At 34.1% G+C, this 25565-nt stretch overlaps 1 protein-coding gene across 2 annotated transcripts in view; it reads left to right on the top strand.

Annotated features, from left to right (window-relative positions):
* The window catches only part of SPATA17 (spermatogenesis associated 17), a 171374-nt gene that overhangs the window by 51890 nt on the left and 93919 nt on the right, over positions 1-25565 (top strand). For both annotated transcript variants that reach the window (XM_045536429.1, XM_045536428.1), the window contains exons 6-7: positions 5205-5328; positions 24025-24228. In XM_045536429.1, coding sequence (XP_045392385.1) covers positions 5205-5328; positions 24025-24228 — 328 coding nt within the window. The remainder of the gene's footprint in view (positions 1-5204; positions 5329-24024; positions 24229-25565) is intronic.

Below are 25565 nucleotides of genomic sequence, written 5' to 3' on the forward strand. Positions count from 1 at the left end.
CGTCCATCTTCTTAATAATTTTTATTATGGTGAATAAGTATTTAATGAGTATACTAAACCAATGTTGAACTGAGTATAATTCAATCATAAATATATGTAAAATATGGCACATTATAAATAGTATATATGACTATTACATATTATAATTATGAATGTGGATATTTTTTATCTTATAAATATGATTGCTGTATAGAAATAATTAATTCTGAGCAGAGTGCTCTTTTTTCTCAAAAAAACAATTTTATGGAAATGTATTATTTTTCTCCTTTGGCCCAGATGTTAGACAAAATCAAGAAACAATTTAAAAAGAAAAGTTATTGTGACAATAGGAAAAAAATGGGCAATGCAAGAAAACATGAATTATCGCATGGTAGGAAGTAATTGTTATCTTTCATTCGGGCTCAGGACAGAGCAGAATTATGTACTTGGTTTTGCAGCCACATCTCTCATAGCTTTTAAGTGTCTTTTCTGCTTCAGCCTCTTTTTATACATTAGTATCATGTACATTAGCATTCTTTACCTAATCAAAAAAGAGCAAATGGGAAGCATATTTTAAGGAAGAGAAGAGATTTATGCCTACAAGTGCAGAAGTCTCTATATTCCACCTAGTTATAATCTTATGATTCGATGATGAAAGAGTAGTGACAGTTTATTTAAGTTTCTACAAAACAAGGCAGCTTTCTCCTTCTTTGTGCTTTGGAAAAATAACATAGGTAACACAATATTCAAAATTTTCTCAGAAAAAAAGTCCTGTTGATACCTAAATAAAATATTGGATTTGGGCAAAATGTATGATATGAGAGTATAGTATCGTGCTTAAAGGCGTGGATTTTGGAGTCAAACCTGGGTTCAAATTCCAACTCTGCCACTTTCTGGTTATGGGATTTGGGGCAGAGATTTAATCTCTGTGAATCTCATTTCCTGATCTATAAAATGAGGGTGATATTCTGTGCCCCACAGGACTATGAAAGTATTAAACGGGGTGATATATATGTCTTAGTCAGGAACCTCTTGAAAGCAGAGCATAAATTAAGGATTAAAATACTGATACTTTATTTGGGTGGTTCAAAACCCACTCAGTGAGGATAAGAAAAAGGGGGTGTGAAGTGTCATAGATGGAAACAGAGCTGTGAGACAGTGATTTGGTGCATGGGGCTTATTGGGGGGCACTTTTGGGGATAACATCTCTGAGCAAAGGGAGAAGGAGGGTAAGGGAGAAGTTGAACTTCATCAGAGGTCTCAGCCAATTTTAGGAAGCTCTGGGATTTGGATGGCCTTTAGATTGATCCCAAACTGAGACCAAGCCTCTGGGCCTATGTACTCCCTCAGTCCCCAGTCCTTGGATGCAGGCTCAGGGGGAAGGTGACAAAACCTGCCGCGGAATAGCTGATTTTCTCCAATGAAATATAGTTGTGAGCAGTCAGCAGCCAACACTCCTAGCAGCTGGAGCATTGGGTGCTGGGGGGCTGTAGGGAGGGATGAGACAGAATGAGCTCCTGCAGCCCTGGCCACTGCTTCACGGAGAATCCAATAGTGATGCAACATAGTGCAGCACACATGCTTGTTGTCTTTAGCCACACAGGTTTGCTCTAGGTTTGCAAGGAGAAACCACTCCTCAGAGCAGTGTCTGGATGACAGAGAAAAGGAGAAATTTATTTGCATGGTTCTCTTCTGTCTCTCATTTCCCACTGGTCAAGGTTTACCCCATGCCCCATACCTCTTAGAAAGTCAAATTCCATGCTCTGCATGGTGGAATTTTATCCACAAATGCACCCACCAGGAGAGAGAAGGCAGGAGACCATCAAGAGAATTTGAGAAAGCATAAAAGATTCGTATCCAGTTGAGTAGATAAAGCAAGTAGCCTAGTACCTGGCTCACAGTAAATGTTCACTACATAGCTAACACTTGTTAGCTAAATAGCACCTTGCTATGTTCCAGCCACTACTCTGCGTACTTTACATCAAACAAATTATTTGATCCTCACAATAGCTCGATGAGGAAGATACTAATACTAATATATGTACATTTTACAGATGAGGTATTGAAGCTCAAAGTTCACACTGCTAGTGAGGATCGCAGCAGAGCTTTTATAACCAGGTGTCATTTCAGTCTGTGCTGTTAACCACTCTACTATATTAACTCCCAGTGGCTATTATTATTGTTATTATTACTATCAGTATTAACCTAGAATATGTAAATATTTTATCACTATAAATATCTTTGGTGAAATATATTCAAATATGTAAAGCTTTGCAAAAATTTCAGAATTTTTATCCTTATTTTAAAACCAATATAACCAAATGTTTTATAGATATGAAAATGATACAGGAAGTCTTAAGACTTATGCAAGTTTTTGTTATGGTAGAGAACAGGATCATAAGATAGAAGAAAATATACATGGCTAACTCAATAAAAAATATCTTCTGCATACTATGTCTTGTGTTAGGATGACTGTTGTATCCTGGTCTGGAGTTACACAATCTGCAGATCTAGGGATTCTGATTTCATTTCTGCCATTAACTTCTTTGTTTTTCATTTATTCTCTTTATGTGTTTCCATATTTGTAAAATAGAGTAATTACTAAGAGCTATACCGTGTATACCACAGGATTCTTTTTTTTTTTCTTTTGAGGATAAAAATGAGAAAATGCATTTGAAATGAAAAAACAAACCATATTAAAAACAACCTATTTAAGTGTTTTAAAAGCACTGCATAAAAAATAGGTACTTTTTATAATTTTGTAGGGAATCCTAGTTAGAATGGTTTCCACACTTTTATTTTTAGTAGAATCATAATTTTTATTGCATCCTTCATGCTGAGCCATATCATCCCTATTGATGTAATGAAATCTTGTATATCAAGGGTAAATAATTTATCCAGCTCTTCCTACTTCATCATTTAACAAGGAATATTTGACATAAATATAATTGTGTTGTTCAATATATCCACACACTCTCAAGTATTACAATAAATCAATTAGGGACCTAAGACTTGGATTTTTTCAATAATTGTGTGAACTTATTAAATTAACTACTTTTGTGTTTTGAGATTTTTCTAGTGTTTCTAGTGTTTTCGAGACAGTTTTCCTAGTGTTTCCTGTGTGTTTTCTTCATATATTGGAAACTAACACTCCTTTCCATATCTCCCAGCGTTAGCTGTCCTTGCCCTGCCCCTTAAATACACACTGCTTTTATTTTACATTTCCATATACTGAACATGAACTATTGTTACTACTTCAAATAACTTACACTTTTTCTTTTGTATCCAAGTTCTATGTACTTCTTTGTACTTTTCCCATTCGTATGTATTTTCAATTATATTAGGCCTTTCTTCTCATGTAAGAGCTCTTCATATACATTAAATCATTTATAAAGCACAAACTTCCTTACAGATGTATTTTTTATTTTTATGATTGCTTAGAAAATTACTATACTTATCTTTATAGTAGTATAAAATTAGATACATGCATTTCTCAGTAATTATAGTAGCAGTTCTCTGGTTATTTTAAATTATCTTAGAGGTTTATAAGAATTATAGAAGAAATATTTATTTTTTCCCTATTATCAAAAGTAAAGATTAAAATTAATAATGTAGTCACTGTTTTATGTAACATGTGATTGTTATTTTTTCTGGCAAAAATTCTCATTTATTCATATGTGACTGCCTTGAAATTTGTACCTTAAGGACAAAGAAAGGTCACCAATCCCTCTAACTCCTGGTTCTTTGTCAAAAATGGACACAGTTAATGAGGTTTGTTTGGTACAGAACAAATTCGCAGACACAGATAGAGATCCTTTCAATGGAAACAAATTTGTTTGGCTTTACCAGGTTACTTAGCGATTAATAATAGCCTTGAGATGCAGGTCAGAAAGGTCGTTGTACCAGCTTGCCAACACAATCTAAATGTGCAGCTAGCCCAGCTCTGTGGGCACAGAAGCCCCCAAAATACTATGCATAAAGTAAAACAGGCTATTTTCTGACTCCTTTTTTCATATTAATAAGCAATTTTGAGGAGAAGGGTGGCAAAATGGGGGCCATGCCACTCCAAGTAATTCATTTATTTTGCAATTTAATCTTATGTTGAAAAAAAATTGCTCTGCTGCAATAGCATTGCTTGGTGATTTTTAAACGTCAGTGTGTTTCATAAGTAACCTTGTATGAAGTATTGTATTAGTAGCCTTTAACAGAAAATTGCAACAAAAATATTTCTAGACATTGAAGTAGAAAGGAGAATATTTTTTATTTTTGGAATGTTTTCCTCTATTTTTCTCTGATATGTTTGAGGAAAATGTTAAGATGATTTACTTAAAATTTTACTTATAGAACTAGCTGTTAGTTGCATATATACTTTTAAAAGAAAATTATGGTACAATTTCAAAACCTTTTTAACGTGAATAGTTAAATTTTCTCTAAGAAAATAAAGGATTTAGTTATTTTTCCACATTTGATAACATCTTATTCTGTTCAGCAGGTGTTTTTCACATAGGATATTTAAAAGTTTATTTTTGTTTAAATTTCTTAGATATAGACACATAAATGATGAAAAGTTTCATTATTTTAATGGAATTTATTATACTTAGAAAATATTAATACTTGAACTTATTCACCTAATTTAATTTTTATTCTCATTATCTATATAATTGCACAAAATGTCAACCTTTCCAGTGCAGGATAATATATGTAATCTTGTTGATATTATTTGAACTGTTAACTGAAGTAAAACTAAAATAAATTAAGGATATGTTTAAACCTGTTACACTTTTAAAATTAGCCCATTAGTTATTATACAAAATAAATGATTAGAGATTTATAAATACACAACCAAAATTAAAGGAAATCAGTAGCTCAGATGCTTTCCTGCTATGAAAGCATGTCCAAAATAGCTAATTTTCTTTCAAGCAAAGAAACTGATAATATAGTAAGTCACTTCCTTCGTGTTTTATATGAGTATTTCCTTAGCTTTGAAGCAATTGTAACATATAGGCATTTGAGTTTAAAAACTTAATCACTGAAACATCACTCAAATGCTTTCTTAAAGATTGCTAAGATTCCCGTAGAAAATGCAGGTAAGATAGATTACACCACTGATTTTGATGGATGTGGAGGATGGTTGCCCCTCAAAAAACTTACTTGATTATCATCAGTGAATGAATTAAAACGTTGGCAAATAGTATCATAAATAACCCTGGACGGTTTTGATGCAGGGAGGCGCTGGAGGAGTTTGCAGAAATGAAAGAAAGAGAAGAGAAGAAGGCTAACCTCGAAAGGGAAGAGAAGAAAAAAGATTACCAAGCACGAAAGATGCATTACCTCCTCAGCACGAAGCAGGTTGGTCTACCTGTTCCTGACAGCTCCTGTTCGCCACTTGGGCCTCTAGCCTGACAGAGATAAACTAGCAGGCTGAATGGGACATGACTTGTTGAAAAGATATCACAAAGACACTACTTCAAGTTCAATTTCGTGCGTCCGTGTAGGGGCACGCAGGCACCGTGACTCGCCTGTGACAGCAGCTTCATAGAGGCAGCCGCTCCGTGGCTGGCAGAACGGTCCCAGTCAGCAGTGTGATCTGTCCCAGTGATGACACAACACGAAGGGCATAACCTCACTCTCAGAACTCATTCTGAGTGGTTTATTGTTGTGTTGTGAATTGATCAAGAACTCGCAAGTTATTGAGCTGAGGTGGCCTTCGTGTTTTCTCTTTTAATTGAGCTAATGTGGAGATGAAAACCATTCTTTCACCCTTTCTGTATTTTGATGGAAGTTTTCGGGTAAAGCTTTTAACAAAATGGCTTCAGCAATTACATCTTCATATAGAAATATAAATGTGGAATTTGGAATACGTAAAATTGATTTTCATATACTTGCTAAAAGACCTCAGATTTTGGCGTGGTTGCTAAGAAAGAATACATTGCATGTGGAGTATGCAGCTCAAAAAGAAGTGTGGTTTAAAATTCACAAATTTGGGGGTTGAGATGTATTTTGTTACTTGAGCTCTACTCAAGAAACTAGCAGTTTCTGGATTTTTATTTTTTCTCAGAGACCTTCAAGTCCATTGTCAAAGTTGTGGTCAAAATGACATATTCATATGTCTCCAGGCATGGGCACTTCAAGCCCCAGAGGTGGATGGTGAGGCCCAAGATTTACTGTCATCCTTAGAGGCATCCAAATTCAAAAACACTTTAAGTCCTGGGCTGGCCATGTCCATTGTCCATTTAGAACACAGATCCTTCTGCACCTCTAGCCTCTGTTTGGTAGTGGAAATACCAATACTTTTTGATCATGATGACTATCTTTATATTTACTTGGATTTGTATAACTGGGTTATCTTTATTTAACACGTAAGGAAACAAACCCAGAGCTATTATATACTGATTTACAGACACAAAGCTAGTAAAAATGGATCTTGATACTCAAATCAAAGTCTTTAGGCAATAATTTAAAGATAATTTTTAAACTAAAAAGTCAAAATATGTTAGCATTTTATTATAAAATTCATAACAGTGTGAAAATTTTAGTAGTATGATGGATGTGCTACATTTTTCTGTATAGAATTCCAAATCAAGAATTTCTTTTACTGAAATCTTTTTTTCAAATTTAGTTATTAGTAATTTTAATTTTGATTGAACTAAAAGTGTTATTAATACTCTTAATTACTTAAACATGATAATATTAAATTTCTTAGGATACAATTAATTCTGGTAACTCTGAAATCTCTTTATATTTTAAATCTTTCTTCATTTGAGTTCTAATTGTGCTGTTTATACTTATGATGGGTAGTATAATAGGGAAATAATTTTAAAAATGGTAAAATTAGATTTAACTGAAACATTTATTAATTATGTTTTATCCAAGGTTATTTAGGCGTTGAATATGTAGTGGAGTGATTTAGAAAGTCCATAAAGACTTAGTTGTTTTACTAATAACAATAATATAATGAAAAATATCCATGGAGTACTTACCATGTGTCAGACAGTATGATAGAGACTTGACATGCATTATTTCTTTAATTATTTTGATTTCATTTCAATTTTAAAATTAATCACCTGGTGTGAAAAATAATGTCACAAACCTGACCAGGAGACTTGATTCTTGGACCTTAATAGATTTTCAAATATTACCATTGTGTTTTAGGTATGTTTGTGTTAACAAACATGGGCTGTCAATGCTCTATTCCATTTTTCTCCTCCTTTCATACTGTGCAGGCTGCCGATAATATCAATGTATGTAAACTTTACTTTAGTGGTCCCCAGTCTCCAAAACTCCCTGGCATCCGATAAAATGATTATTTTTGAGGCACTATGGTACAGTTGGAAGAGCCTGGGCATTGTCATCAGACACAGCTGAGTTGGCATCCCAACTCTCCCACTTAGAGTAAGATATCAGGAGATGAACTGGAGCTCTCTGACCCTTTGTTTCACTCTGCACGTGTGGGATAAATGAAGCCCACCTTGAAAGAATGTTACGAGTGTTAAATGTAATATATTTAAAATAATGCCAGGCCCTTACAGGAAATGATAATAATCGTTAGAATTTAACCTGTCAAGGATAAATAAGGTTTTATGCTTTACTTCTTTTTGTCTTACCAATTGGAAGCATTCATTTTCTCCTTGCCCTTATTTGCTTTCCTTTAGTTATTAATGAAAATTAGTTAGAGATCTTTATGCTTGTGCTCCACCCCCATTTTACATCTGGCTTCACAGACCTGAGGACATTAAAGGTGAAATTATGTTCTCAAATCACCTCCCTGGGAGTGGAATATTATGAAAATATCAGGGATTTTAATTTGGATCTGGCGAGTTGGTATACTTTGTCATAGAGATCTTAATATTTGATCACAGGTAACTAGATATGAAAAGATAACCCTTTGAACCTATGGAGACACTTTTATTTCCAAGGCAAACTCTTTTTTTGGTGATAAAATAGAATGGTGGTATCATCTTGGTCTTATCTGTTCATTTTGTTCAAGGGATTAGTTATACTGACAGGATGGTACGGGAAAGTTCTTATGTTTTATTCCTTAGATCCCACTAGATTTGCTTTACTTAGCTTTAAATCAGTATTTTGCATCATGGCATAAAAAGGTTGAATTTTAAAACTGATATTATAAGTCACAATTGTAAACTATCTACATCTAAACAAAAATATGCATGTAGCACTAAGGTTTAATAAGTAGAGTGAATATAAATATTCACTCATTCAAATTTTATTTGGGATGAATTTATCGGGAGTTAATTACTCCCAACAATATTTTTGAGCACCTACCAGCTATTGGTACTATGCTAGTACTTTAGTAAATATAAATATATACAATATGATCCTTAACTACAAGGAGAGCACTACCTAATTTCAGTCTAATGTCAAACTTTGTTTTAGTAGAAGGAAATTGCCTTTCATTACAGCTTTTATATAGGTGGGCTGACTGAAATTGACAACTATACTTATGATTTTATTGGTACAATTTGCTATTTTATTTTATTGTAATCAAAAACTTTAAACACTTTCCGTAACCTAAGGAAGACAGGAGTACTGAAAGACACTTCAGTCTGTGTATTGGCAGTGATTTTCTCAGCATGACTTGGCTGTTGGGGGGAAATTAAGCTGCAGATTTTAAAATATTCCTTGGTTAGTTGTTTGCACATTAATTTCATTGCTTATTTTTAGAGTTTCGATTTCAAATTGTATTAGACATTTAACTACAAAATAAAAGACAAATAGGAATGGAGTATTTATTTTAAAAGATTTGTATCAGTTTTAACTTTCCATTTTTGCAGACGGTTGAAAATTTACCAAATAAATATTCAATTGTAAGTGATTTTTATAAGAAGTATATTAGGATAAGAAAAGTTTTATTGACCCACTAAAAGGAATAAATCTAATAGCAGTTTTACCAAAGAGATAAACACTATTTTATTGGAAATTTTAATAATTTAGGAAAATTATTAATATAGTTTATAGAATAGTAATTTTGACATTAAATTTTCACAGTTCTAATTGTTTAACTTAGATAAGTAGAAATAAAACATTAATTCAGACAAATAATACTTCAAAAAGGTGAAGAATTTTGTAAGCCAAAATTGTATTTGTGAATTCAGATATATATATAATAAATGAAATGTATTTTTTAATGGATTCACAATTTTAGGATGATTATGCTTATATACTGATATATTCATATATTGATACCAAAGTTTTAAAGTCAGTTTTAAGCCTATTTTTTGTATAAATCCAATATATATCTTAAAATAGTTCTAAAAGCAATTACTAATTTTTAATGGTATTAATTATCTCATCTTTATTCAAGCAAATATGTTAGTGCTAATAGGAATTACACAAGTAAATAACTAATATTGCAATGAGTGAATTAATAGACCCCTCAGGGTTTTATTAATTAAAAAGTTCAAGTCATATTAAAGCACCTTTTGTATATGTTTATTTCAATCAGAAAGCTGAACATGGTAACTTATTTGCATAAATAATCAATCACCATTTACTAGTAGTAATAAGGTTAATTTGTTGCTACAGACATAATAGGATTAGTCAATTATATTTCCCAGAAAATACTATTTGATATGCACCCCATCACCTGTAAAACAGGACTGGGTTTATCACCCTTATTAAATGAACACATCAAAAAATCTTTGTCCCTGTAAAAGTTTTATGAAAGGAAAGCTAATTCTGGTTGATTTGGATAAAGTAAAATGCAAACGTTGCTTCCATTTGTAAATTTATCTTTCTGAAAAGATTATTTAATAAAGTTATTTATTTTGATTCAGTAACCAGTCAACTAAATCTAACACACATAGGACATATTTCCTTTGAAGAAAATCTCATTTGCAGATTTGTTTTATTCCCGATAAACTGATTTTCATTCCCTTGCCCTTGTTCTTCTTAGGTAATAAATTATGTTCTCTGCTCCACCTACTGGTAGATATATGCAAAGGCCTATTGTTGGATTCTTTAAAAAATGCTGCCTCTAAAATGTTGCCAGAATTTTTAAGGGTCGTCCTGGAGATCAGATAAGTTACAGATACAAATGTAAAATTCAAGATCTGAATTATAAAAAACTAATGTTTGGAAATATTGGTTATTGTATAGAATTATACACAGTAATAGTTACCTTGTTAGTGAAAATGTTACCATTTTTCATTTTAATCTGATAATAAGAATAAATAAATACAAAATATACATGTAACTCAGTATAATTATGTATATTTTACTTTGATTATGACACTTAATAGTTTATATATATTCAAATTAAAACTAAAATAGAAAAATTTTAATTTAGTTAAAATTGTTACACATGTATAATGGAAATAATTTTCATGTCATCATTTATATAATAAATTTTGATGTTTTCCCTTTAATGGGTAATGATTATTTTCATATGAACATTGAAATAACTATTTTTAGTTATTTATGATTTTTTAAAAAGACCTTATACTGTAATTAATATTGATAAAACTTTATTTTGAATTACTTTACTTTTTGAGAGAAACAAAATGGTGTCAGCTACTTTTTTTTCGAAATTACATCAAATCATATTTGTGTGAAGAAGGACTATACCTTATTTTTAAAACTTAAACTTGATATACCCGTAATTAGTTGGTAATCTGTTGATACGGAAAACATGTTTATAAGACAAATCTTCCAAGGTAAAAAATATTTAAATTAAGAAATTTTTAATTCTTCCAAATCATTTATTGCTTTCAACGCTATCTTCCCCATATCCTAAGTGGAGGGATTTTGTGCTTATGTATATTAAATACTCAGTATGTGATTATTTACTTATTTTGAGATGATGAAGTCCTAGAAGAATGGCACCTACCAGTGTGTGTGTGTGTGTGTGTGTGTGTGTGTGTGTGTGTGTGTGTCTATCTGTGTGTTATGTGTCTTCGTATATGTGGTGTATTTGGAAAGTATCTTTGGGTGAGGCTTCTCATAAAGCATTTTCCTTAGGCGGTGGTATCCCCCAGCATTGGTAGGGAATTTCAAGGGCAATGTTAAAATGTACCAGTAATGACTCCCTGGAGCACATTTTTAGACGTCTGGACCCTTATCTCAAAACTAATTCTTTGACTTCAAAAACATTAATTTTTTTTCCTTCCTAGTTTCTTGGTTGGACTTTTTCTTTTGTATTCCCATGATATATGCACAAAAGGATGTATGCGTTGCTCCTTTTGGCTGTTCCTAGTGCCTTTATCTCCACTGTACTGATTATAGCATTTATAATCTTCATGGTTTGATGTAACCTGATTTGGAGCATTCACATGGTTCCTTGCTTCAGTTTTCAGGATTTTTTTTATCTTTGTGTTCTTTTTTTTCTCTAATTTCCAAACCAGTCTTTATTTTAAAAGATCAATGCTTCTAAACTATTATTCCCAGTTATCTGAGTTTTTGAAATAGTTGACTCTTCTTCATGTGTCACTAACATCTTCCAATTCATCATTTCAAGTGTCTTTCAAATCATTCCCTTTGTATTTATTCCCTGAACCCCGTCTCTAAAATGATGTTTTTGTTAAGTCTTTTGCCCTTTAACCCGGTACATTTGCCACCATCAGATAAAGCTTTCTAAAATAGCATTTTTTATTTCATTTATCTTTATAGTTTATAAGATTCCTTTTCATCCGTATAATACGATCCATACTTTTCAGCATGAGCATTCAAAACTCTCCATAATCTGACTCTACTCTGCCTATGCAGTCTTATCTTCCTCTGTTCCTCAATATGAGCATCTTGATACAGTCTGACTTTATATCCTAGAAAAATTTATCATAAGGTTCTCTTCATATATATGTGAGTTAGCTTTTCATATTCTGGAAATTCAGAAGCCTCTTCTCTACCCCTCACTAAAAAGGAACAACATCTCACATACTTTCCAGTAGTGCTTTGAATTTTACCATTACTTTACCATTAAAGAAGCATTTCTTTCTCCTGTTAAAATACTTTTAAAAAGAAGGCATATTAGCTGTTAAGCATCCTTATTAGTATAGCTTGGTGAAAATTTATTTATCTATTTTTATATATGGGAAGAGAGAGGGAGAGAGAGGGAGGGATTCACTTTGTCACCCAAGCTGGAGTGCAGTAGCACCATCATAGCTCACTGCAGTCTCCAACTCCTGGACTCAAGCAATCCTCCCACCTCAGCCTCCTGAGTAGCTGGGACTACAGGTGCTTGCCACTAGGCCCAGCTAATTTTTTATTTTTTATTTTTTGTAGAGATAGGGTCTTGCTGTGTTGCCCAGGCTGGTCTTGAACTTCTGGTCTCAAGTGATCCTCCCACCTCTGTCTCCCAAAGTGCTGGATTACAGGTGTGAGCCGCCATGCCTGGTCATGAAAATTGATAGAATGTGAACATCTTATAATAACAGGAGGGGAGAAAAGTACATCCAGAGACCTCAGTAGTATATCCAATACCTAGAGTATGAAGACCCAAATGAACCTAAGGTTAGTAAGGAAGGGAACAGGGACACTAAAGGGCATAATGAATCCATGGGATATCGGGGGAGGAAAGTAGTATTTATGGCACTAAAAAGAAAATTAGGAGGACATGCAGGAGAAACTTATCAATTTTGTCCTTTTGCTTAGGGTCATTACTATTAATATTTAATATCAATATTGACTGTATCACTCTAGATACCTCTTATTTCTTTCCTGCATCATGCAGCCTTCTTAAAAACCAATTCTTAATTCTTATGTTACCTGCCACTTAAGTATGGCAAATTTCTTCAGGAGTTGAAAAGGTCTGGCAGTAAGACAGAATTATGGCTATAGGGTTTGGGGAAATAGATTCATAAGTTTCACATGAAAGATCTTTTATTGCTTTTCCTAACTTCTCAATAGTTGGTATGAAAATTTAACAATAGGAATTCACACTGGCAGAGGGCCTCTTATTGGAATGTGCTAGAGCAGCATGGGATCTTTAGGGTGATCTTCTCTGCTTTCTCTTTTAACAATTGAAGAAACCGGATCTGGAGGATAAAGCAACTTGCTCAGGGTTATACAACTGATATAAATACACTTTGTGATGTTGGAGCATCCTCATGCAACTCAGTCACCATGAAAATCTGAGTTAGTGGTCTACATCTGATTCACCTAAATAAACCCTACTTGGGAGGAACTTCATCCTAGGTTTATGACTATCCAGTTGTCCTTGAAAGGATATGCCCTGCTTCTTGAGTTGCCTCAATTCATTGAACTCTCTTATTTTCCTTTCTCTGAAATGGGTTAATGTTTATAAAAGCATTAATTCTGAATGAGTTCATGTGTGAAGATAGTGATAACTAGGGCTGATATAGAAAAGGGTGAAGAAAGCCAGAACATAATTTAGGTATCTATAGTGCCTTCTTGTGAATAGTTCAAAGTAATTTATTACCTCTATCTCCAAATAATCCATAAAGCAGAAATTATCTTTTTAGTGACAAAAATGTTGTTTGGTACTCTTTTTTTCCTCTGGACACTTGGTACGTTTATTCTTTCAAGAAAATTATGTAGTGAATAAAAGTCTGACCTATATGATCTTTGGATCCATAGTTTAAGAGGCAGGTCTTCAAGTTTGGTCACTTGTTCTTAGTCCCAAGAGAACAGCCCACATCACAAAATCATCACATAATTTGTTGCTATTGGCAGTCTCTGTTCAGAAAGGCCAAGGACTGAACTAGCATGGAGAATGAATTAGCTATTAACTTTTACATTTTATTCCCTCCCTCTTTAACATTATCGTTTTTATTATCCTGTAATATATGAAAGGATGAAATTATTATCCATTGTCAGTTCTCTTTGAGAAGACAAAGCGAAGTGGTTAAAAAAGAATCTTGTATTCCTAAATCAGTCCCTTTTCCCTTCTCCCCTAGCCATCTTTTTTTTTTTTTTTTTTTTTTTTTTTTTTATGAGACAGAGTCTTACTTACTCTGTTGCCTGGGCTAGAGTACCGTGGCTTCAGCCTAGCTCACAGCAACCTCAAACTCCTGGACTCAAGTGATCCTCCTGCCTCAGCCTCCTGAGTAGCTGGGACTACAGGCATGTGCCACCATGCCTGGCTAATTTTTCTATATATTTTTAGCTGTCCATATAATTTCTTTCTATTTTTAGTAGAGATAGGATCTCGCTCTTGCTCAGGCTGGTCTTAAACTCCTGAGCTCAAACAATCCAGACATGCTAATTCCACAAAATGGTTTATTCTCAGTATACATATATACCCACATCAAACTTACCAGTATTTTCTAGTTGTTTATAAAGTTATCAAGGTTATGACTCAAATGGAAAAGCAGAGATCAAAGCCAAATCTTGAGAAGCTGCAGATAGATAGAGGAGGAATGAAGTCATATTGGTAGTGGGGGGTGGGGTGGGGCAGGAGTGGGGCATTGCTGGGGTTTAGGGAAAGGAGGGGTCCTAGGGAAATTGCCCAAGCAAGGAAGCAATCAACAACTTCAGTCCAGTTCTTACAGCGATCAATAAAATAGCGAGCTGACATTTACAGGTAAGGAAAGGATCGTATAGTGAGGAAGATTTCCCAGAAAGTCCTTTATATGGAATCCTTCTCAAAAAGTCTTTTAAATACACTGTGGTTAAAGAGAAATCCATTCTCCAGTTCTTATTTCATTGACTGTCTCAAATTCAATGAATTACAGTATGACTTCTGCCACAAGAACAGAATCTGCTTTTGCAGAGGTCACCTGTCACGTTCTAATTACCATTCCAGGTGTGCATTCTCTGTCCTCATGCTGTTCCACCTCTCCATAGCTTCTGACACCACTGACCTCCTTCATGAAACTGCCTCCTCCCTCGTGTCCCGCTTCTCCTCCCTCGCTGTTTGCTCTTTTGAGTGTCCTTCATGGGCTTCTCTTGTCCCACTTACTTCTTAAATGTACACGCTCCTAAGACTTTTCCCTTGGCCCTTCTGGCAGGATTGTATACTCTTTCCCTTAGTAACTTCATCCATTTTCATATCATCAGCTATTCTTATTCAGAAAACATTCCAGTTGCTAGCTGTGACCTCTTTCCTAAGTTCCGGACCTACTCTTACATTGAACTTCTCAATCCGAATGTTCTGTGGGAAGCTCAATCCTGATAACTCCAAAACAAATCCTAATAGTCCTACATAACTACTCCTCTTTCTATTTTGTTCTGCCTCAGTTTTAAATCCAAGCTTATCCATGAGTCCACATTCTCTTATATTCCTTTTAATTAATCCAGTGTCAACACCTTTTGATTCTGTTTTATGGAATGTTCCCCATCCATCTTAAGGAGATAGACATTAAAAAACAATTACTCATATACGGCTGTAATTAAAAATTGTGAGTGCCAGGAAGAAAATGAAGAGTACCATGAGAGAAAGAATATAATAGGACAGTCTAATTTAGGAAGTGTGTGGGTCATGAAAAGTCTTTTTAAAGAAGTGATATTTAATGTGGATTCTTAAGGGATGAGTATGATTTAGACAGGCAAATAAGCATATGGAAAAAAAAATTTGGTGAGTTTGAGTCATAGACATGACTGGCAAGTATTGAGGAAATGAAAAAAAAGAAAAAGACAACATGACCCCATTGTAGGGAGGGATGGAAAGAGTGGCTAACATGAGGTTGGAAAAGAAAAAAAATAGGCCTTCTTAAGAATTTACTAGGTTTTCTTAGGTGCATTGAAAAGCCAATAACAGGTTTTTAGTAAGGACTAAACAATTTTTTTATTTTTAATTGTTACTCTGGCTTCCCTGTCAATGGGGAGTAAGAGGAGTCCAAAGCAGAGCAGATGGAGAGAGGCTGTAAGCGCGAAGCACTTTGGTAAAGATATTGTGGTTGGTTGGGCAAGGATGGTGCCCACAGATATATTTGGGATGTATTTTGGAGGTAGAATTAGTTGGTGGGCTAGATAGTAAAGGCTGGGGGAAGATCAGTCAACATCAAAGATGAGTCTCAGGTTTTTGGCTTAGGAGTCTGAGGAGCTTGTGGTACCATTTACTTTTTTAAAAATGGGCTTTATATTTTAAAGCAGTTTTAGGTCTATAGGAAATTGATAGGAGGGTACAGAGATTTCCTGTATACTGCCTGTCCCTACACATGCACAATGCACAGTGTCCTTCACTAGCAACATCCTGCGCCACAGTGGTACAATTTGTTACCATCAGTGAACCTACATTGACACATCATTAGCACCCAAAGTCCGTAGTTTACATCAGGGTTGACTCATGATGTCGTACATTCTGTGGGTTTTGACAAATGTATAATGGCATGTATCCATCAGTATAGTATCACACAGAGTTGTCTCACTGCCCTAAAAATCCTCTGTGTTCTGCCTATTCATCCTTCCCTTCCCTCTAGTCCCTGGAAACCATGATCCTTTTACTGTCTCCAAAGTTTTGTCTTTTCCAGAATGTCATATTGCTGGAGTCATACAACCTTTTTAGATTGGCTTCTTTCACTTATTAATATGCATTTAAGAGTTCTCTGTGTCTTTTCATGGTGTGATAGATCATTTCTTAGTGCTAAATAATACTCCATTGTTGGAAATACCACAGTTTATGTATCTGTTTACTGATCAAAAAACATGTTGGGTGCTACCAAGTTTTGACAATTATGAAAACAGCTGCTATAAACATTTGTGTGCAGGTTTTTTTTTTTTTGCAAACATGAGTTTTCAATTCAATTGGGTAAATAAAAAAGAGCAAATTGTTGGATTACATGGTAAGAATATGTTTAGTTTTGTAGGAAACTGCCAAACTGTGTTCCAAAGTGGTTGTACCATTTTACACTCCCACCAGCAATGAATGAGATTTTCTGTTGCTCCACTTCCATTGCCAGCATTTGGTGGTGTCAGTGTTTTGGATTTTGGCCATTTAAATTGGTATATTATGGTATCTTAATGACATTATCTTAATAACATATGATAATGACCACTTTTTCATATACTTATTTGCCATTTGTATATATTCTATAGGGAGGTGTCTGTTCAGGTCTTTTACCAATTTTATAATATATTTAAATCCTGGTAATTTAATTAAAGTTCCAATATGATGTTGAAAAGAAGTGGTAAGAGGGGACATCCTTGCCTTGTCCTTGATCTTAGTGACATAAGAATTCTCAGTGCTAAGTATGATATTAGCTGTAGGTTTTTTGGTAGCTATTCTTTACTGAGTTGAGGAAATTCCAATCTATTCCTGATTGCTGAGAGTTTTTATCATGAATTGGTGTTGGAAACTGTCAAATGTTTTTTCTGCATCTATTGATATGATCATGTGATTTTTCTTAACCTATTAATGTGATGGATTATATTAATTGATTTTTGAATGTTGAACCAGGCTTGCATATGTGGGGTAAATCCTGCTTGGTTGTGATGTATAATTCTTTTTACGCATTGTTGGATTTCATTTGCTAATATTTTTGAGGAATTTTGTATCTATGTTTATGAGAGATACTGGTCTGCAGTTTTCTTTTCTCATAATGTCTTTGGCTGCTTTTACAACTAGGATAATGCTGATTTTATAGAAATGAGGAAGTATTCCCACTGCTTCTGTCTCCTGGAAGAAATTGTAGAGAATTGGCGTAATTTCTTCCTTAAATATTTGGTAGAATTCACCACTGAATCCATCTTGGCTTGGTGCTCTCTGTTTTGGACAGTTACTAATTATTGATTCAAGTTCTTTTGTAAATATAGGCCTATTCAAATTTTCTATTTCTTTTTGTGTGAATTTTGGCAGATTGTGTCTTTTAAGGAATTGGTCCATCTCATCTAGGTTATTAAATTTGTGGGCATAGAGTTGTTTATAATCTTCCTTTATTATCCTTTTAATATCCATGGGATCAGTAGTGATGTCCTCTCTTTCATTTCTGATATTAGTAATTTGTGTTGTCTCTGTTTTTGTCTTAGCCTAAACTGCAAGTTTCATGTACCAGTATTACCTGCTTCAGACTTTCTGTTGTGTTTATCTTTTAAAGGAGATGTGAAAATCAAAAGATTCTCATTTTATGCAGAATTAAGTGCATACTTTTAGCATCCTAGGATCGATCTCAATCTTTCCAGGCTTATCCCTGACAGTAGTCTCATGCTTAAACTGGCCGACTTGATGTTCCCTGAACAGAGGCCCTATGTTTTCCCACAACTGTATCTTTATTTTTATCATTCTGGTGGCCTGGGATACCTTTCTTAGTTCTTTACTGCAAAGTTCTTCCCATCTTTAGAACAAATTCAGATATTTTTCTTGCAAACTTTCTAATGGACATATCCCTTTACCACAGCCTCTGACATATACCTCTTCTACAACTGTTATTAGAAGATGCTTATTGAAGGCTAACTATGTTATAGTCAGTCACAAGACTATTCTCCTAGTCCCACCCTCCCCTGCCACTGAGAACAACTTAATGGGACTCATCACTTTTCATTCATCTCCATGCCCACCTTAGATCTAGCAAGGTAGGCCCTTTCTAAGTATCTCATTTAAACTTCTTCATTTTAATCAACATTTCATTAGGATGTTTTAATGTATGATAATATTGATGAGGATATCAAAATGATTTCTAAAAATACACATTTTTGTTAGCTTAGTAGACCTAGCTACATCAAAGGTCATATTTCACTTGAAATATTTCTTTTTTATCATGTGAGTAAAAAATCAAAATGTATCTTTGGTCTTTCTTACGTATATGAAATACATGAGGACAAATGAGTATGTTCTAGAATGAAGGAGGTATAGCACAATACTTAGGAGAAGCTTTTGAAGGTGAATATTCCAACAGAACTACTTACCTATTGTATTGTATACCTCTGAGGGGTTCTAGCAGTCTTCCAAACAAACTCAAGCTAAAAGAAGTTATTATTTTTGAAATATTCCCTTTTTTTGTACTCCTGAGGAATTCAGAGTGGCCTTAGAATAAACATACAAACAACCAGGTGTGCTTAGCTAAAACGATCCCCTTGACGGTGTTCTTTAGGGTTGGAGATCCTGGAAAAGCTCCAAATGGCTGCTACAAGTTAGTTTTTCAACTTTCTGGGGTCTACATTTAACATGGCCCCACTCCGTAATCTGACTCAAAATATTTAAAAATGCTATTTCTTAACTGAAGTAAAAGAAGATAAAAAGTATTTGTAGTCAGCAATAGTTTAAAGATATTCTATAAAAATACATCTGTACTTGGATGTTTATAGCAGCACAACTCACAATTGCAAAGATATGGAAACAACCCAAGTGCCCATCAATATGTGAGTGGATTAGTAAAATGTGGTATATGTATACCATGGAGTACTACTCAGCCATAAAAAACAATGGTGAACTACCTCTTGTCTTATCCTGGATGGAGCTGGACCCCATTCTTCTAAGTGAAGTATCACAAGAATGGAAAAACAAGCACCACATATACTCACCATCAAATTGGTACTATAATAATTGATCAATGGACACGCTTGAAGCTCTGACTCAGGGGGATGGGGGAGCATGGGCAATATACATAACCTGAACTTTTGTACCCCCATAATAAGCTGAAATAAAATAAAATAAAATAATTGATCAACACTTATGTGCACATATGGAAGTAACATTCATCAGATGTCGGGCAGGTGGGGAGGAGTGGAGGGGCAAATTCACACCTAACGGTGCAGTGCGTGCTGTCTGGGGATGGGCACTCTTGTAGCTCTGATTTGGGTGGTGCAAAGGCAATGTAGGTAACCAAAGCCTGTGTACCCTCGTAATATTCTGAAATTTTAAAAAAATTGCTTACGTAGATAAGTTCTAACTAGATGTATTCTTTGTGAATCCCTAATATTGCCATGAAATTCTTATTCTTTCTGGAGTACTATATCTGAGGGGTAACATGACTGTTGTCTAAAATGCATGTGGAAGCATAACTGCTGTAGCTGAGAAATGACCATGTTTCCTTTTAGTTCTTCACAAGAGTAATTGAATGTAGAATATCTTACTAAACGCTAGACTGTGACAGTGTGTTAACACTCTGACTATCTCCTAACAGCAGGGCAATTATTTGCTGAGTGGGATTTTTATAAATCCCCTGGCAGTAGTATGTCCTGATAATTATGATGAAGTGCATTGGTCAGTGTTGATTCAGCAGTCCCTACCCTAGCAAATATTTCATTCACAGTTCTCTGGCCCACTTTTACTTTTCTAGTTATTAGAGATCTTTACTACTTTTGGCTACTTGCTGCTGTTGTGTTTTTTAAAAGCATATTTGATTAGAACTTAGAACCTAAACATATTTTACACAAGTCTCCTTTAAGGACTGTTTATTTCTCATGGTATTCACAAATTTTGAATCAAGAGTCAAGAAAATAGTTTTAAATTTTGCTCCTTTTTGTGGCAATCAGCCAATCTTGTTTACTGTGTAATTGTCATTAGTAAAAGTAAAACCTGAAATCTCTCACCCTATTATTTAATTGTTCTTTATTCCTGCAATAAGCAGTTACTTTGAAATCATGAGAAATTATTATTTCTCATATGGTAAAATATGAATTGAAACATTAGTAATTGTGATTTTGGAATTATAGGTACATGCAATCCTGTTTCTTATTCTTCCTCCTTTACAAAAACGTGTTTTAAAAGTAAACCTCAATAACAAAGAGAAGAGAAAAAAATTAGACTATAGCTTCCCCCAGGCAATTACAAAATAAAGGTCAGAGTATGAGTGGAAAATGGCCGTAAAAAAACATTTTTCATGAAATAAAACAGTAGACACTCCAAATATAACAAGTATATCCATTCATTTGCAAATCAATTGTACTTTTAAAACACTTTTCCATACAATACTTAAGTATAAGAATAAAAACCGAGAAGAAAAGAGCCATCTGATAGATTGCTAGAAATATGGAATGGTTCAAAATATTAATGTAATGCTAAGGGTGACTGGGTAACAAATGGTACATTTACTCGTTGCTCAACCTGACATAATTAATATTCTAGGTCATGCTTAAGTTCCCATGATGGAGGGTCTGAAGGGGGGAATTCAAGAAAAATATATATCTATTATATAACTCATTGGCTTTTTTTTTTCCTTTTGACGAGTCAGAATCATAGCCTTTAAAAAAATCAGTGCTTTCACACCTCATTTGCAGTATTCACCACTGGGCCACCAGTCAGCAGTGGAGCCTGATGCAAGGAGGTCAGTAAGAAGCTATTAGCAGAGTCCTCTCCTGAGATTTCTTGGGTCTTATTGAGTTGAATGTTAGCATGACAGTACTGCAAATAACTCAGTTGTAGGCTCTTTCTTTTTTTTTTCTAAACAGTTAGCACAGATTTCCCCATAGTGTTGGTCACTCTAGAAAATTATTGCTGAAAATGAAGTCCCAAAAGCTAGCTTGGCAGTAGCCCTTCCAAGTTGTGAAAAATGTGAAAACTGAAAATATGTCATAGTCCCTTAAGGTTAACTCTGTCTTTTGTGACTCATAGTAATATTTTAAAAAATCAACAGCAAACCATTATTAATAAGTGGCTTACAAATGATGAAATATGGCAAATGAGACAATAGTATGTTATGGTTGTTTTACTTACTTAAAGAAATAATAAGTAAATTAATACTGTATCTATATAAATAAATAGGATATTTTCTTGCTTTAGGGATTGAGAGAGTCCTGGACTGTTTTTATTGACATACGTTAGCAAATGTATTAAATTAATTTCTAAAGCACTGACACCTTGAAGACTTTAAATTATACATTTGAAATTCAATTAAAATATATTTTCTATCTATATGTGATTTAAATTGCAAAGAGAATACACATGAGGAGGTCTCCATATAGGTTGCAAAATATAATTTAAGAAAGCTATCATGTCTACTGATCTATTTGCATTTCCCATCTAGCCTATGTATACATGTGCATGCAAATGTAGAAGGAGATCAAAGAAGATTCCTAATAGGGTAAAGTTAATAGCTGGTAGCAATTATTCAAGTAGATAGATATTTTTAAGTGATAATTTATAGTCTAGATAAATTGTATGTATTTTACCATTTTAATCTGTAAAGTTGTAGAAATTTTAGTAATAAACTGACAGACTTCAGTTAATTAGATCATCACTAATCAGAATGGTATTCTCATAGCTTTTTCATAGACTATGTAGATTTAGTTATATTTTATGTCAGAATAGTCTTTTTAATATAACATATATATTTCTCATTATAATTGATAAATTCTCATCTTAGAAAATCACCCTAAAAATTATCTTAAATATTACCATCCACTTAAAAATTACTATACACTGAAAGCTGTTATCTCTGTATTTACCTTGTCTATATTTAGTTATAGTGAAAGAATGCTAACATGACATTTTGACATTAAAAATGGTTTATATAACTACCTTTAACATTTTTCAGCACTGTATTTTACTATATCAATTGTAATAGGGAATAAATCTCAAACAAGAGCCAGTTCAAAAATATTTTTAAATATTAATATTTAAATTCATTTACATTAACTTTTTTTATATCTAATAAAATTTGGTCCTCAATTATAAAACAGGAAAAGTTGAGTTGGAGGTGACTCTAGTGAGTCTGTGATAATTTAGTTCTAGATCACAATATATTTGAAAACAAATTGAAACTGATAAGAAAGAGAAAAGAAGTATAATCTATAAGTTTTTTGAAAGCAATTGGTAAGATTTTAAAATAAATCTCAAATTTTTTACTAAGATATTTATGTAGCTTTGGAAAGCAAGAGTAAAATAGAGGCTTTCCTGGGCCTTTCTGAATAGTGAATTGTTATTCTAGATCAGCAGTCCCCAACATTTTTGGCACCAGGGACCAGTTTCATGGAAGACAGTTTTTCTCCAGATGGGGACGGAGCTCAGGCTGTGATGCTAGCCATGGGGAGCAGATGTAAATACAGATGAAGCTTCCTGCCTCACCTGGAGCTCACCTGCTATACACACAGTTCCTAAGTTTAATGGAAGACAATTTTCCATGGGATGGAGGCTGGGGCTGAGGCTGGGGCTGAGAGGCGGAGCTAAGGTGGTGATACGTGGCCTGGTTCCTACCAGGCCGTGGACTGGTACTGAACGTGGTCCGGGGGTTAGAGACCACAGTTCTAGATGAGCATTTAATATTCATCTGTTGAGTGTCTGTTTGCTATGTACCAAACACTCTCCTAGGCCCTGGGGTTGCAAAAATACCTGAAACAAAGTCTCTGTGCTCCAACTGCATGCATGTAGATGACTGATGAACACAGAGATAATTGGTGGTGGATGTCCCCAGGTTATTAAGGAAGTGTGTGAGTTAGGACATGGAATCCGGCTTGGATAGGTATTTGATAGAGGTTAACAATTATTGATGAGTTAGGCTGGAAATATAAAATTTTCTCAGATAATTTTTCAAAGGTAGCTGTCCTAGTTAATCTTAATGCTTTGGGACTGCTGATTCCATGAGGAAAATATAGCAAACAGGAATGTTTGTGGATATGTTGATGGCATAAGAGAAAAGCACATTTTTAGGGAAAACAGATTTATTCTTTATAGAGTTCAGAGTGTCTACAAAGCAACCAAACAAGTCATATTGTCCTTTAAAATGTAACTTTTCTTTATGAATATGCATTTGTGTATATGATACTTATATATACACATATATATGTATATATATTTTGATATAGGGCTCTATGGAACCATGTCAAAGATTGCTATCAAGTACCATCAAAATATGGTTCTATCAAAATTTGGTTCTATAAAGTTTGTATAGGTAAACAACATTAGATTTTCAGAAAATAGATAAGAAGACAAAATAGATGGTCCTTCTGTTATTTTTTCTTGAATACAATTATATAAAAATGCCATGTTTGGCAGATAGAAACTAGAGCTCAGTGGTTTTAAAATGTTTAGTGTTCAGTCCTGAAAGATATTGAAATCATTGGTCTAGAATGGAGAAAAAACATGAGCATTTTGTAAAATCTCCTTAGGTGAATCTGAAGTCCACCTCTGGTTGAGAACCACACAGTTTTAATTTAAGGTATTCTTTAAATGTATGAAAAATTTCCTGGCACAATTTTATCTTCCTTTAATTTCACAAAATTAAAGATACAAATCAAAATGTCTTTCTTCTTCTTTAGATTCCAGGTGTATACAATTCACCATTCAGAAAAGAGCCTGATCCGTGGGAGTTGCGGTTACAGAAGGCAAAGCCTTTAACACACCGAAGACCCAAAGTGAAGCAGGAGAACTGCACAGACCCTACCAACTGGCTAGCCTGTACGAGTGCCCGTTCTTTTCCTCAGTCTGAAATTCTGCCACCTATTAATAGGAAGCAATGTCAGGTACTAATTAGCCATATAAGAATTCTGTCATTAATTTTATTCTTGCTATTTTCCCAATTTTTATATTATGGTAAAATACAAACATAAAATTTACTATCTTAAACATTCTTAAGTGTACAGTTCAGTGGTATTATGTACCTTCATATTTTTGTGCAACCACCACCACTATCTGCCCCTAGAACTCTTTTCAGCTTGCAAAACTATTAAACTATTCTTCATTTCCCCTTCACCCTGACATGGCTTATTTCATGTGGTATAGTGTTCTTAAAGTTCATCCATGTTAAATTCAAGTTTAGCAGTTGTCTATTTTCTTTCTTTTCTCTTTCCCTTCTTCTTTCTTTCCTTTTTTTTTTCCTTTTTCACAGAATGGGATTATTTCATGTTATTTTTTTGATTGAGCCCCATTTTTGGTGTGTTACCCAATAATAAAACGATTTATACATCATTGGTTACATTTACAATTATGCCCAAATAATATTTATACTCTGATCAGAGTATCTATACTTGCTAAGTAAATATTTTAAATGTATGGGACAATATTATGGTTTTATAAAATAACTTCATTATTATTTAAGCTTGAATAAAAGCTTAAAAATATAAGATAACTATAAGTAACATGAGTTATTAAATATATAGTAGAAAATAAATATATTTGACTCTCATAACTAGGACTTGGTTAGAGGCAAGGTAAGCCAACATTGGAAAACCATAGCTAAGAGTCCAAGAAGACCTACAGGGTAATGTTGAGTCCTGGATGGTCTAGAAATTCTAGGAATTAATATTTGGAAATGAGTACAATGAGCAGATCTAAAGTTTGAAGCTGTTCCAAAATCTGAGATCCCATGTCACTCTAGGCATGATTGGGATAGGCAATTGACTGATGATATCTAAAAGACAGGCTATCAACAGCAATACAAATAAACAAAAGCTTCACCAGAAGAGACAACTGATGTCACATTAAGTAGTGAAAGAGCTGGACTATTGAGCTCAAAAGCAAAATGCTAATTGACTAAGATATAAATATATGGAGCGGACACTGAAAGATACTTGAAGATCAACACGATTGAAGGAGGGTGGGGGATCATGAAGGTGATCGTGAGCCCAAAAGTAAGACTGAGTTTATTTTCATTCTGAAGTCAAGCAGAGCTCCTTCTCTTTCATTGTCTAGTCTCATTGGAACTAGTAAGTTCCAGAGTAAGTAGTGAGATAAGCCCACAGTAGCTATGTGTTATGTTGATACACCAGCAAAGGTTAGAAGGAAGAGCTTGGCCACTGAGAAGACATTTTTCCATGTGACTGTTGTCTCTTCAGAGTCATAGTCTTGGGCCATTTGCTTA

This window comes from Lemur catta, chromosome 23 (assembly GCF_020740605.2).
Source record: "Lemur catta isolate mLemCat1 chromosome 23, mLemCat1.pri, whole genome shotgun sequence".
Classification (NCBI taxonomy): Eukaryota; Metazoa; Chordata; class Mammalia; order Primates; family Lemuridae; genus Lemur; species Lemur catta.